General features: G+C 48.4%; 2 gene segments (V, D, J or C); both read left to right on the top strand.

Moving 5' to 3' along the window:
- Positions 1 to 7,957, top strand: part of LOC110306480 — a 10,560-nt gene extending 2,603 nt beyond the window's left edge. Inside the window, 6 exon segments of the C gene segment in view lie at positions 2,971 to 3,261; positions 3,627 to 3,674; positions 3,774 to 4,103; positions 4,211 to 4,525; positions 5,995 to 6,125; positions 6,658 to 7,957. Coding sequence covers positions 3,836 to 4,103; positions 4,211 to 4,525; positions 5,995 to 6,125; positions 6,658 to 6,741 — 798 coding nt within the window.
- Positions 1 to 15,018, top strand: part of LOC110306604 — a 540,063-nt gene that overhangs the window by 469,245 nt on the left and 55,800 nt on the right.

Raw genomic sequence — 15,018 nt, 5'->3', positions numbered from 1 at the left:
TAGGTGGGGTTGTGGGGACCAGGCTGGGCAGCTACAGGTGAGCTGGGGTAGGTTGGAGTATGGGAACCAGGCTGGACAGCTCTGGGGGAGCTGGGGTATGTGGGGTTGTGGCGAACAGTCTGGGAAACTCTTGGGGAGCTGGGGAGGTGGGGTTGTGGGGACCAGGCTGGGCAGCTCTCAGGTGAACTGGGGTAGGTTGGAGTATGGGAGAAGGCTGGACAGCTCTGGAGGGAGCTAGGATAAGTGAGGATGTGGGGACCAGGCTGGGCAGCTCTGGGGGAGCAGTTCAAGTATGGGGACTAACCTGGGCAGCTCTGGAGCAACTGGGGTTGGTGGGAGTGTAGGGACCAGACTGGGCAGCTCTGGGGAGCTAAGATAGATGGAAACATAGGATATTAAGCTGAGCAGCTACAGGTGAGCTGGGATAGGAGGGAGTGTGGGGACCAGGCTGGGCAGCTCTCAGGGATCTGGGGAGGTGGAGCTGTGGGGACCAGGCTGGACAGCTCTAGAGGGAGCTAGGGTAAGTGAGGGTATGGGGACCAGGCTGGGCAGCTCTCAGGGAGCTGGGGTAGGTGGGGTTGTGAGGACCAGGCTGGGCAGCTACAGGTGAGCTGGGGTAGGTTGAAGTATGGGGACCAGGCTGGACAACTCTGGGGGACATAGGGTAGGTGGGGTTGTGGGGACCAGGCTGGGCAGCTATAGGTGAGCTGAGGTATGTGGGAGTATGGTGACCAGGCTGGACAGCTCTGGGGGAGCTGGGGTAGGTGGGAGTATGGAGACCTGGCTGAGGAGCTGAGGTAGGTGGGAGCATAGGATATTAAGCTGAGCAGCTATAGGTAAGCTGGGGTAGGAGGAGTATGAGGACTAGGTTGGGCAGCTACAGGTGAGCTGGGTTGGATGGAAATGTGAATAACCTGCCTGAAGAGCCACAGGGGAGCTGGGGCTATCAGATCACAGGGTCCCAGGTTATGCAGCTCCTGGGTCAGGGTAGGAGGTAATTCCTGAGCAGAGGAACCAAGTAGGTAGGACAGATAGAGCAGCTACAGAGGAAAAGGTTTGTAGAAGCTTGAATGTCCAGGCTGAATATCTCCAAGGTGACTGGAAAAGGTGGGAGTTTGGGGAGGGGGACCAGATCAAGCAAAGGTTCTGGGGCAGAGAGGAGTGTGGGAAAGTGGACTGGGTTATCACAAGGGAACGAGGACAGGTGGTTGTGGGGGAAGCCAGTGGGAGTGACCACAGTGTACTGAGGCAGGTTGTAGTGCTAGGTAGGGTACCAGGTCAAGCACAGGAACTCAGTAGGTCTAGCCAGGGCAACTAGGCACACTGACAGGAAAGTGTACATGAGCCAGCCTGAGACCTGTGGAGACCTGAGATGGCTCAGGCAGCAGTGGCAAGTGAGGATGTGGGAATCCAGTGAGGTGAGAGAACTGGAGACAGCTCCAGGGAAACTGGTCATCTCACCTCTCTGCTGCAGGGCTCTCCTGTAGCCGCTCTGCACCACGTATCTGCACATGCCTATTAGCAAGAAGATAGTAAGAGCTGGGTTCAGATATAAGACTGTGTGCAAGAACTAGACGGGGTAGTGGGTAGGAACGATGAAGAAAGAGAAAGGGAAAGTGCTCAGGGCCTGTCTAACCCACAGGCAAGAGAGAATCAGTAATGAGAGACAAGGAAGGCCTTGGCTGAGCAGAGCAGGGAAAGTCCCTGAGGCTAACACTCTCAAAAGGACCATATAGACAGCAGTTCTCAGTAGGGGGCCCATCTTGGTTCCTGGAGATGAAGGGGAACTTACCATAGGAAGGTCAAACTTGTTACAGCCAGTTATGTATACAGAGTTGGATGCACAGAGGGAGAGAAGAAGGAGGCACATCAGGGTCTGAGCAGTGGGAGCCAGCAGCTGTGGTTCGAAGAAGGATGACCCTGAAGCTGAGAGGAGACCTGGGTTGGAGAAAAGACAGCCTGACAGCCAGTGTCCTCATGAATGGCAGCATATCCTAAACTCAAGGGCTCATGGCTTCTAGAAAGAAATGGGGAACTCATTGGAATCTGGAGACACTGGCACCTGTGACAAAGGAGAAGGCAGGGCTGAGTGTGGGGTTCAGGGTAAGAGAAGAGGCAGTAGTGGAGCTAGAGCTGAGATCATTTGGTTCCCATTAGAAAAATACCCTGCAAAGGACAAGAAGCACAGAGACATCCAGGGAAGTCAGGCCAGGCCAGGGATGCCCATGCCAGGAAGGTTCATGACAGACTTACTGGGTGTGAACCTCAGGAGGAAAGTCAAGGAGGAAGATTCGAGGAGGGCTGAGGTCAAACTGGAACCCAGAGCCCAGATTTAGGAATCAAAATAGCAGGCAGATTGAGGAAGTGTCCCGTGGACATTGTGTCAGTGCAGAATCAGAGCCAAGAGTCTAGCAGTGGTATTTGTTCACCCTCTGTAGCTCAGAGCCAACTCAGATGGCTTAGCCCGTATGATCAGGGTCATGGACATGAATTTTTGAAGAGCTCGTGGGGCCTGAGACTAGGGGCCACCTATTAATTAAAAGCAGGTCACAGAGAGAAGGAGAGAGAGAGAGAGAGAGAGAGAGAGAGAGAGAGAGAGAGAGAGAGAGAGGAATCAAAGGACAGCAGGAACCAACATGCCAGGAGCTAGAGAAGGAAATGAAGGCTCCACTGAGGGGAAACATGAATGATGTCTACAGCTTCAAGCACAGGTGCAAGAGACTGTAGACAGAACATAGAAACCAGCTTTCTGAAAATACGTTCAGGATAGAGCTGGGCTCAGAAATTCTACTGATCAAACCTAGCTGGTAATTCTGGAACCATCAAGGTTGCTATATGATGCCCTGACCTAGGTGATATATCCTACATGCTCTTTGCAGAAGCCTGGCATCCTTATAGGACCAAGGCTGAACTCCTCCAGGTGCCTGGATCCAGCTGTCTGATAACCTCACTCATCCTCCTATCTTGCAGCCACAACAACAGCCCCATCTCTCTATCCCTTGGTCCCTGGCTGTGGTGACACATCTGGATCCTCGGTGACACTGGGATGCCTTGTCAAAGGCTACTTCCCTGAGCCGGTAACTGTAAAATGGAACTATGGAGCCCTGTCCAGCGGTGTGCGCACCGTCTCATCTGTCCTGCAATCTGGGTTCTATTCCCTCAGCAGTTTGGTGACTGTACCCTCCAGCACCTGGCCCAGCCAGACTGTCACCTGCAACATAGCCCACCCGGCCAGCAAGACTGAGTTGATCAAGAGAATCGGTGAGAGGATAACTAAGGGAAATAAAATTTAACCAGGAGGTCAAGCTGGGGTCAACCTCTTATATAGAACAACCAAACTGAACAGACCTTGGCAGAGAGGCAATGCCAATCAGGGCAGTGGGGTTCCTTTGTGTCTACCTCCTAGAAACCTCTTCTCAGGTTCCTCATACTCAGAAAGTAGTGCTCTGGGATGGTCACCAGTATTTCACATCATGGACAAACAGAAGTAGACATGGGTCTCAACCTGTCAACAATCATATCCAGGAACACCCTGACCTAAGCCAATACTAGGACCATCTTTCTTCTCCCTGGTTTTGTGCCTTCTCTCCTCTAAACCCCATTAATGCCCAGTCTTTTCTCTACAGAGCCTAGAATACCCAAGCCCAGTACCCCCACAGGTTCTTCATGCCCACGTAAGTCATTTAAGTCTCTAGTCCCAGAACATGATTGTCCCAAAAGCCACATATTAGAGGATGGTACAGTTGCTAACCCATCCTATCTCTCCCCACCAGCTGGTAACATCTTGGGTGGACCATCCGTCTTCATCTTCCCCCCAAAGCCCAAGGATGCACTCATGATCTCCCTGACCCCCAAGGTCACGTGTGTGGTGGTGGATGTGAGTGAGGATGACCCAGATGTCCATGTCAGCTGGTTTGTGGACAACAAGGAAGTACACACAGCCTGGACACAGCCCCGTGAAGCTCAGTACAACAGTACCTTCCAGGTGGTCAGTGCCCTCCCCATCCAGCACCAGGACTGGATGAGGGGCAAGGAGTTCAAATGCAAGGTCAACAACAAAGCCCTCCCAGCCCCCATCGAGAGAACCATCTCAAAACCCAAAGGTGGGAGCTGCAGCCTGACTGCATGGGGGCTGGGCATAAGAATAAAGGTCTGTGTGGACAGACTTCTGCTTCAGCCATGACCTCTGTGTATGCTTCTAACCCCACAGGAAGAGCCCAGACACCTCAAGTATACACCATACCCCCACCTCGTGAACAAATGTCCAAGAAGAAGGTTAGTCTGACCTGCCTGGTCACCAACTTCTTCTCTGAAGCCATCAGTGTGGAGTGGGAAAGGAATGGAGAACTGGAGCAGGATTACAAGAACACTCCACCCATCCTGGACTCAGATGGGACCTACTTCCTCTACAGCAAGCTCACTGTGGATACAGACAGTTGGTTGCAAGGAGAAAGTTTTACCTGCTCTGTGGTGCATGAGGCTCTCCATAACCACCACACACAGAAGAACCTGTCTCGCTCCCCTGGTAAATGAGAACAGCACCTAGCCATTCCTCAGGTCTTACAAGACACTGATACCAGCCCTAACCGGTGAACCCTATAAATAAAGCACCCAGAGATGGGACCCTGTGAGATTATCTTGGTTCTTTACATGGCACATAGTTCATGATACACCTCAGCCACAGGCTGTGGGGTCTGGCCAGGGTTCAAGGTGTAAGTTAACATCCAAGAAAGAACAAGGTCTTATACTGCCAGACCCAGAGCATGCGAGTGTACCTGCCCTTGCCAGAGATCATTCCCTCTCTGTATAGCAAGTTTGACCCAAGGGGCCCTCTTCATACTCTTCCCCACAACCAGCAACTGTTCTGTGATAGGACTGGAGATAGAAGTATCGCCCTAGAAAATATCCAAAGAAAGGAACACAGAAAGTGCATCCCACCTCAACACAAACCCCACCTTCATCTGTCTGTCCTTCCCTCTACCGTGACTCCCTTACCTTGACCTAAGAGGTCTCTGTATGTACTACATAGACAGACAGGAAGACTCATACATAAAGCCCGTTCCTCTCCGCCACACCCCCAGCAATAGGGATAGGGATGAGTACTCCTAAGAGACTACCTCCCATATGACATTTACTCACACCTAAGTTCCAAGACACTGAGAGACTTATGGCCCTAGCTGCCCCCAAGGAAGTAACTAATCAAATACCTACATAGATGCTGAGACCAGAACTATTAGAACCAGCCTGCTGAGCATCACTCAACCCACATGGTACCTCCAAGCCTACATACACCCACTGATACCTCACCTAGGCAGCATGAATAGCAACCAAGCCCATCTTAGTGTCAAGATATCCCTAAACACTACCTAAATGTACACATTTGGACCAGTGAAGATGAAATAGCTCTCACGGGTACCTGTTTTCCCCTAACACACACAAGTACCTTCAGACCCATTCTGTCCCTCTATGCCTAAGCCCCTATTTTCATCCCTTACAGTTAACACTCTCCCATAGCTGTATAACCTGACTCACTTCCCAATGTGGACCTTCTAGGAAGCCCAGGTATCATCAAATGCAGGCCCTACCCTCACTCTGTCCCTCTGTTCTCAGTCACCAGGGAGCAAGCGGTAGGTCAGGCAGGCTGCAGAGCTATTACCTACAGGGGTTTCAAGCCTTGAATCAACCAAGCCAGCCCCAGTACTGAGGGATGGGGTAGACAAAAAGGGCTCCTGCATAGCCCAGGCCAGCATCAGGTCCAGTGTATCTGGCTGTACCCAGGGACAAAATGGCAGCACTTTGGGGAGCTGAGGTTTCTGGTTCACAGAGAACATAAAGGAGAGATGGCCCCAGGGAGGGTCAGATGGCCCCAGGGAAGGTCTGCTGACCCAGTCAGGCTACAGCTTTCTCCTGGGCCTCCATGCAGCCTCCTGCCACACAGGGAATGGCCCTAGCTCCACTTTGTTGGGACAAACACTGACTGTCCTCTCTGTTCAGAGCTGGAACTGAATGAGACCTGTGCTGAGGCCCAGGATGGGGAGCTGGATGGGCTCTGGACGACCATCACCATCTTCATCAGCCTCTTCCTGCTCAGCGTGTGCTACAGCGCCTCTGTCACCCTCTTCAAGGTCATCCCTATTTCCTCCACCATCCTCACAATATCTACACTATACTCAAGCTGTCTCCATAGTGATTCATGCTATCCCTACCTGTCCCATACTGTCTCAATGTCTTTCCCATGTCATCATATGTCATCTTCCACATAGTCATATGCTGTACTCACACCACCCTCTCCCTGTCCCTCTGTTCTATACTGTGCCCACATTGTCCATGCTGTCCCTAATTTGTCTTGACACTCCCGCACGTTGTCACCCACCCTATCCATACACTGTCTCCAATATGATCTGCACACTGTTCCTATTGCTGGTCCCCACTCTATTCACACCTGGTCCTTACCAAATCCCTACACTGTCCCTACAATGCCCCTTGCTATAGCTCTACACCGTCTCAAAACTCTACTAACACCTTGCCTTACAATGTCACTGTCTTATCCTCTCTCTAGATATATGACATCCCAAGATTGGGAGCTGCCCTGGCTTAGTGTACAAGATGGAGGGGACTCAGGTCAGGCACATAACATCTCACTTTTGCATCTCACAGGTGAAGAGGATCTTCTCCTCGGTGGTGCAGGTGAAGCAGACGGCCATCCCTGACTACAGGAACATGATTGGGCAAGGTGCCTAGCTTGTCTCTTCAGAAGGTGCCAGAGCTTGCTAGCCCTCTAGGACCAAGTCCATGCTGCTGAGCAGCCAGACACACAGGTTACACTGCCTTCTCATCTCAGCATCCTTTGATCTTATGGCTCTGACTCTGCTACCCAGGTCCCTTCCACATTTGGAGCAGCATGTGGAAAGCAGGTTTTGCCCCAGACCATAGCCAACAGGACCCAAGCACCACTACCACAGCCAGAACAGTGGATAGGGTCAAAACTGCTGTGTTTCTTCTACATGGTGTCTAGCCCTCAGCCTGGCACTCTCCCAGGATGGCCTGAATCACCTGCATCCATTTAGATGCAGATGAGCCTTAGAGCCAGCCCTGTCTATACAGTCCTCTGAAAAATGTGCTTCTCTGAGAGAAGAGGAAGTTTCCATATGTCTCTGAGGCTGAGAAGGTCCCAAAGGGAACTCTTTGAGAAGGACTGCCAAAGGTGACTCTAATGGCCTTCACCCAACCAGTGCCCTGCCATGTTTTTTCACTTCTTGGAATGTAACATGGGGCACCTTGTGAAGACCTCTTTTCCTGCCATCCATGCAACATGATGAAATCTCAGATGCAAGATCCCATCAGAGACACTGCTGACCCCACAGCTTGAAGACCAGGGCACTGTTACCTCAGTGGATAACCTAGAGAGACCCTCAGAGGGCCTGAGCTTCATAGCCTCTGTTGGGCCCTAGCAGGTGCAGGAGCCACTGAGCAAAGGCTGAGCAACCCAGAAAAGCCCGTAGGAGAAGAACAGACCCCGGTCAGTCCCAAAAGTGGTCCAGGAGCAACATGGAGAGAGAGAGAAAGGATGCTCAAAGAGCCAGGCAGGAATGGGCCTTTCCTGCAGCCTGGCATCCAGACTGGGCCACTGACAGCAGAGAATACCAGTTAGAGTAGATATCCAAAGAGAGAGCCCAGGCCTGGGGCACCAAGGCTGACTGACTGCTGGCACTGGAGAAGCACTGTGGCTGTTTCTCCATTTCATATCAAGGCAAATGCCAGGCCAGAGTCCCCAGAAAAGACAAAGGAGAAATTCAGGAAGGAAAGTTGGGTGCCTGGCTCTTAGGGGACTCTAAGAGATGTTCACTGACATGAAGCTTAGCTTTGCCAGCTTTTACTTTAAATTTTATAGAGCCCAGCTATGTCTCTAATGTCCCTCTTCACCTTTTTAATAATAATAAAACATCCTTCAACATTGTAAAACACACTGTGTTCTTCCTCTGTAGACCAGCCCCCACTCTCCTTGTACAAAAATCACACACATGCACACACGCACACTCACACACACGTACATGCACGCACACACACACACTCACACACACATATGCATGCACACACACACTCACACACAAGTACATGCATCACACACCCACACTCACACACATACCATACTAACATTCCCAAAGCACCACTCACCCGGCATTCTGCTCTCAGTCTCAAATCCCCTCCAACTATCATCCCATAATGAGGCAGGGATGATCTGTGAGTGGGAATCACTCTGGATTTCAGGTCATGTTGACCACGAGGGAGGGGCAGTCAGGAAGCAGAAGATAGCTAACATCCATGTGAGAGGAACAGATGCTGTGACTCAAGAGTGGATTATAGCCTGATGACTTGCAGTAGGGCAGATAGCCGGGGGAACGTGGCCTCCACTTGCACTGGTACGGGGCGACAGCCTTTCTAAGGCAGATCAGAGGACTAGGGAAAGAAAGACAGAGCTCAGACGTGTCAGGGTGCTCTGCTCTCACTGCCTTCCCAAGGTGGAGTTTTGCAGCAGGAACATCCTACAACACGGGTTCAACTGTTAGAAACTCTTTGGGTCTACATAGGCCCTGGCAGAGGATTGTGTTGGAGACTTGGGGCTGGACTAGTCAGAAGACCTGTGCAGCTGCAGCAGCAGTGTAGACCTGGCAAGCAATGCAGCTGCAGCAACTGCTGTTGCGAGAGAAGCATTCTATCTGGGACTGGCAAGCATCTGGCTCCTATAAGTGGTATTTTTGCTTTGGGAGCCACACAATGACAGGCAATAAAGTATGCCATTTGACTCATAACCAATACCTACCGCACAGTGAGCTGCAGGGAGTCTGGGCTTAGGCCCAGACATGCTGAGCAGCTGGGCTAAATAAAGCCAGATGCTTGGAACATAGTTACAGTTACAAAGCAGTGAGACCTGGGGTACAGGGGAATGTCTCTGTCCTGGACCTTTGAGAGCTAACCATGAAGACAATGCAGAAATGAGAAACTCTGTGGAGATTGGCGCATATACCAGTTTCTTGTTACTTGCTTCAACAAGGAAGCTGAGATACTAGGCTTTAACGAGGGCCAAGCAATAACACTATCCCTGACCACATGGTCAGGCTTTGGACACACAGGCAAAGAGTGTCTAATGTAGCAAGTAGATCTTGTCCTTCAGCTATCAGTAGCCATATCCATGAACATTGGCACCTGCTCTCAGAGTAGGCCTGGATCCTGGATATTGACCCCTGTTCCAGGGGCAAGCCTGGATCCTGGCTCCCAACATTCTTTCTCATGACAAGGCTATATCTTGGCTCATAACATACAAGTGGACTTCAGAAACTGTCCACATTGCTGATCACTACTGAACGAAGTCAGGATGGGAACTCAAACAGGGCAAGATCCTGAGGGCAGGAGATGAAGCAGAGGCCATGGAGGGGTCTTGCTGACTGCCATGCTTCACATGGCTTGCTCAGCCTGCTTTCTTATAGAACACAGGACCACCAGCCCAGGAATGTCACCACCCATCTCAGGCTGGGTCTTCCCCCATTGATCACTGATTGAAAATGTCTTACAGCTGATCTCATGAAGGTAATTTCTCAAGTAGGGCTCCTTTCTCTCTGATGATTCCAACTTGTGTCAAGTTGACACATGTACGCCAGCCAGTATACCATTCAGCTGTGTGGCTGGTCCCTTAAAAGCCTTCATTCCCTCCCCAGTCTATCTCTATCTGGGTCTATAGCTGTCTATATAAGCATCTTAGGGTTTTGCTGCTGTGAACAGACACCATGACCAAGGCAAGACAACATTTAATTGGAGCTGGCTTACAGGTTCAGAGGTTCACTCCATTATCATCAAGGTGGGAGCATGGCAGCATCCAGGCAGGCACGGTACAGGTAGAGTTGAGAGTTCTATATCTTCATCTGAAGACTGCTTGAAGAATACTAACTTCTAGAGAGCTAGGAGGAGGGTCTTAAATCCTATATCCACAATGCCATGGCTACTCCAACAGAGCCACACCTTCTCTTTTTTTAATTAGATATTTCCTTATTCACATTTCAAATATTATCCCCTTTCCTAGTTCCCCCTCTGAAAATCCCCTATCCCCTCCCTCACAACCCCTGCTCCACAACCCACCCACTCCCACTTCCTGGCCCTGGCATTCCCCTATATTGGGGCATAGAGCCTTCACAAGACCAAAGGCCTCTCCTCCCATTGATGACCAATAAGGCCATCCTCTGCTACATATGCAGCTAGAGACACTAGTCCCACCATGTGATTCCTTTTATTGGTGGTTTAGTCCTAGGGAGCTCTGGGGGGTACTGGTTAGTTCATATTGTTGTTCCTCCTATGGGGCTGCAAACCCCTTCAGCTCCTTGGGTACTTTCTCTAGCTCCTTCATTGGAAACCCTGTGCTCTATCCAGTGGATGGCTGTGAGCATCCACTTCTATATTTGCCAGGCACTGGCAGAGCCTCACAGAAGACAGCTATATGAGGCTCCTGTCAGCAAGCTCTTGTTGGCATCTGCCATAGTATCTGGGTTTGGTGGTTGTTTATGGGATAGATCCCCAGGTGGGGCAGTCTCTGGATGGTCATTCCTTCAGTCTCTGCTCCAAACTTTGTCTCTGTAACTCCTTCCATGGGTATTTTGTTCCCCATTCTAATAAGAAACAAAGTATCCACACTTTAGTCTTCCTTCTGCTTGAGTTTCATGTGTTTTACTAATTGTGTCTTGGGTATTCTGAGTTTCTGGGCTAATATCTACTTATCAGTGAGTGCTTATCAAGTGACTTCTTTTGTGGTTGGGTTACCTCACTCAGGATGATATCCTCCAGATCCATCTATGTGTCTAAGAATTTCATAAATTCATTGTTTTTAATAGCTGAATAGTACTCCAACACATTTTCTGTATCCATTCCTCTGTTGAGGGGCATCTGGGTTCTTTCCAGCTTCTGGCTATTAACTGCTATGAATATAGTGGAGCATGTGTCCTTATTACATGTTAGAGCATCTTCTGGGTATATGCCCAGGAGTGATATTGCTGGATCTTCCGGTAGTACTATGTCCAATGTTCTGAGGAATCACCAAACTGATTTCCAGAGTGGTTGTACCAGCTTGCAATCCCACCAGCAATGGAGGAATGTTCCTCTTTCTCCACATCCTTGCCAGCATCTGCTGCCATCTGAATTTTTGATCTTAACCATTCTGATTGGTGTGAGGTAGAATCTCAAGGTTGTTTTGATTTGCATTTCCCTGATGATTAAGGATGTTGAACATTTTTTTAGGTGCTTCTCAGCCATTTGGTATTCCTCAGTTAAGAATTCTTTGTTTAGCTCTGTACCCCATTTTTAATAGGGTTATTTGGTTTTCTGGAGTCCAACTTCTTGAGTTCTTTATAAATATATATTGGCTATTAGACCCCTATCGGATTTAGGATTGGTAAAGATCTTTTCCCAATCTGTTGGTTGCCGTTTTGTCTTATTGATAGTGTCCTTTGCCTTACAGAAGCTTTGCAATTTTATGAGGTCCCATTTGTCAATTCTTGATCTTACAGCACAAAGGGCCACACCTCCTAATAGTGCCACTCCCTGGGTTGAGAATATACAAGCCATCACAGTAACCATCTTCCTGCAACTAGAGCTGTAGCTATAAGAATTCTATGTATCATCCATTTGTCATTTATGTCTAAAATCTATGGTCCCTCTGCTGTCTGACTGTCATTTCCATCTTCGATATCCTGTACATCTATTATCTACTGTTATATCTATCCTCTATCTATCATTTGTCCATCATCTGACACTTGTTCTGCTTCTTGGAAGAATCTTGGGCATTCATCTTTCACACCCCGAAAAAGCCTAATCTTCTTGTGCTTTCAGCCATAAGGGACATATTGGCTTCAAGTGGAATGATGGCTTATTTGTTTTTATGGTAAATTCTTGTGTGTCCCAGGCTGGCCTCTGATTTTTTTATATAGTCAAGGATCACTTTGAATTTCTGACCCAACTGGGTTTGAATGAAAATGTAAAAATGTATAAATGAGCATGCATGAATCTATATATGAACTTATGTGAGATTATTCATATTTGCTTATGTAAAAGTTTTTCCTTCTGTGGGTGTTATTCTCCTCTCCTGTTCAATAGAAGTTTATTGCTCCAAACTTCCCCCTAGCCCGACAAGCAAGAGGCATCTGGACAACAGGGAAAAGGCTCTACAAATGAATCCTTTACTTAATCTCCTGCTGTTTTAGGATGAGGTGCTAAGTGCCAGAGACTGCAGTTTCTGGCCTCAGAGGATCACAGAAGGCAGGTCAGCTACAATAGCATAGTAACTTAGATAAATAAACTTTTTATTATACAGCAACCCTAAATTTCTCCTAAGACAAAGTCTTACCCCCAGAATCTCATAAGTCAAAGTCTTACCCTATGCTCTTCTCCTTCCTCTGACTCAGGAAGACCCAACAAGAAAGAAGAAACACCCCACACTGGGACTGGCCCCTGGCACTAGAGATCGACCTTGAACTCAGAGACCTGCATGGCTCCGTCTCCTGAATGCTGGGGTTAAAGGTGTGTGCCATTATGCATGGACTTAAACTTTTCTTTATCTAGAACTTGCTCTGTCCCAGGCTGGCCTTAAACTCAGGGATCTGCTTAACTTTGCCTCCTGAAATCAAAAGTGTGTGCCACCATGCCTGGGCCTAAGCTTTTCATGGCCACTGTTCCTCAAGTTCCAGGTCAAAAGCCTGTGTCTTCCAGCATTAAAATCCTAGTCGGCCATCATTGCGAAGAGAGGCCCCTTGGTATTGCAAACTTTATATGCCCCAATACAGGGGAATGCCAGGGCCAAGAAGCAGGAGTCGGTGGGTAGGGGAGCAGGGTGAAGGGAGGGTATAGGGAAATTTCAGGATAGCATTTGAAATGTATATAAAGAAAATATCTAATAAAAAATAAATAAATAAATTTTTTAAAATCTGATTTAGAGGCCGGGCGTGGTGGCGCACGCCTTTAATCCCAGCACTCAGGAGGCAGAGGCAGGAGGATTACTGAGTTCCAGGCCAGCCTGGTCTACAGAGTAGCCCAGGACAGCCAGGGCTACACAGAGAAACCCTGTCTCGAAAAACAAAACAAAACAAAACAAAAACAAAAATCTGATTTAGAAACTGTGATAACATCCTTATATCAAATATAATTTTTACAATTAAAAAAATTGGATCAAAATCTGAATACAGGGGACAAAAGTGTGCCCTCCATTTCTGGATTGTATGTCATTCCAGATTGAAAGTCCAAACTATTCCTTATTCAACTGCAAATACAAACAGTAAGCTTAGCTGGGTGGACTCTTGCCCTGAGATCACCACTCCCTTAATCTCTTTACCTCCTTGAACACAGGATTCAGCTACATCTCACTTCCTGGTGTTCCCTTATTACTTGAACCATACATTCTATATCTTTACTTTCTAAGCTTGCCATACTTGTTCAAAACACTCTTCATGAGACTTAACAAGAGAACAATGTCTCTGTTGGGCTTTTTTAACACTTCATTTGTTAATCTCTCTACCTTAGGTAGACTCTTCAGACAAGGGCAAAAAGCAGCCACATTTTTCACCAAAATATCACAAGAACAGTCTCTGAATGGTACAACTAACATTCATCTCCTTGAAATAGGCCCCATACAGTTCAAATCACTCGTGGCACCAATGTCTTCCATATTCCTACTAGAATGGTCCATTAATCCCCACTTAAAACATTCCACTGCTTTCCAAATCCAAAGTCCCAAAATCCACATTTTTCCAAACAATACCATGGTCATGCCTGTAGTGGATAGCCCTGGGGCTAATTATATTTAATGTTAATTCCGTTCTCCTGTGAGTGGTTGTGAACAAGGAATGAGTCAGCACTCAGGTGATTTCCTGGAAACCTGCTTCCCACCTTAATTTATAAAATAAAGGATAGCTGATGATTGGACAGATAAAAGGGAAGGTGGAGCAGATGGTGAGGGGAGAGAAGGAGGAGAAAATGGAAGAGGGAGAGGACACAGAGGGGAGGAGGAAGAAGAAAAGCAGAGCAGAAGCACATGGCCTGGAAAAACTGCAAGTTCTAAGGGGTCTCATAGATGTGGAATATATTAACTGAGTCGCGTTTTCATTGCCAGGGCATATTTGGGTTGGAAATTTATGGTAACACATACCCATCACAGCAATGCCCCACCCCTGCTACCAACTTCTGTCTTGGGGTTTCCATTGCTGCAAAGAGACACAGTTACCAAGGCAACTCTTATAAAGGACACCATTTAATTGGGGCTAGCTTACAGGTTCAGAGGTTCACTCCATTATCATCAAGGCATGAAGCATAGCAGCATCTAGGAAAGCATGTCACTGAAGAAACTGACAGTTCTACATCTTGTTCCAAAGGCAAATTGTAGAAGACCTCTGTCTTCTAGACAGCTAGGAGGAGGGTTGCAAAGCCCACCTCCACAGTGACATAATTCATCCAACAAAGCCACACCTTCCAATAGTGCCACTCTCTGGGTCAAGCATATTCAAACCACCACGGAGCCCATTCACCTTCCCCAGGAATACCCCGTTTCATCTCCATATCCTAGTCCACAACTACAGGAAGCCCACTGCCCTACAGAAGGCCACACCCAGAACCCCAGAAGTTCTCTGCTCTATCAGAGGCCACATTGGTACTCAGAATCCCAGAATGCCATGCCAGCTTCCAGAATTCCAGATGCAGCACTAACACCCAAAACCCCAAAGGTCACACCCAGCAGACACTCTACCAAACCTCTATAGTGACTCACCAGTCACTATAACCACAGGGAACTCAGGTCAGAAAAATAGAAAAGAAACAGAAACTGAAAGACCCCCGGAGGGCAGACACTCACTCAAGCCTCGGGACAGCCGCGCACCCAAGAAGACACTGAGACCGAACTTAAGATGTAGAGAGTAAGATTTAATACAGCAACGACAAGAAAGCACATAAAAAGCACATATACCAGAGCTCTGGGGTCGAAACTCATACACC

Source organism: Mus caroli, chromosome 12 (assembly GCF_900094665.2).
Source record: "Mus caroli chromosome 12, CAROLI_EIJ_v1.1, whole genome shotgun sequence".
In the NCBI taxonomy this organism is placed as follows: Eukaryota; Metazoa; Chordata; class Mammalia; order Rodentia; family Muridae; genus Mus; species Mus caroli.
This window is presented reverse-complemented; position numbering and strand designations above follow the sequence as displayed.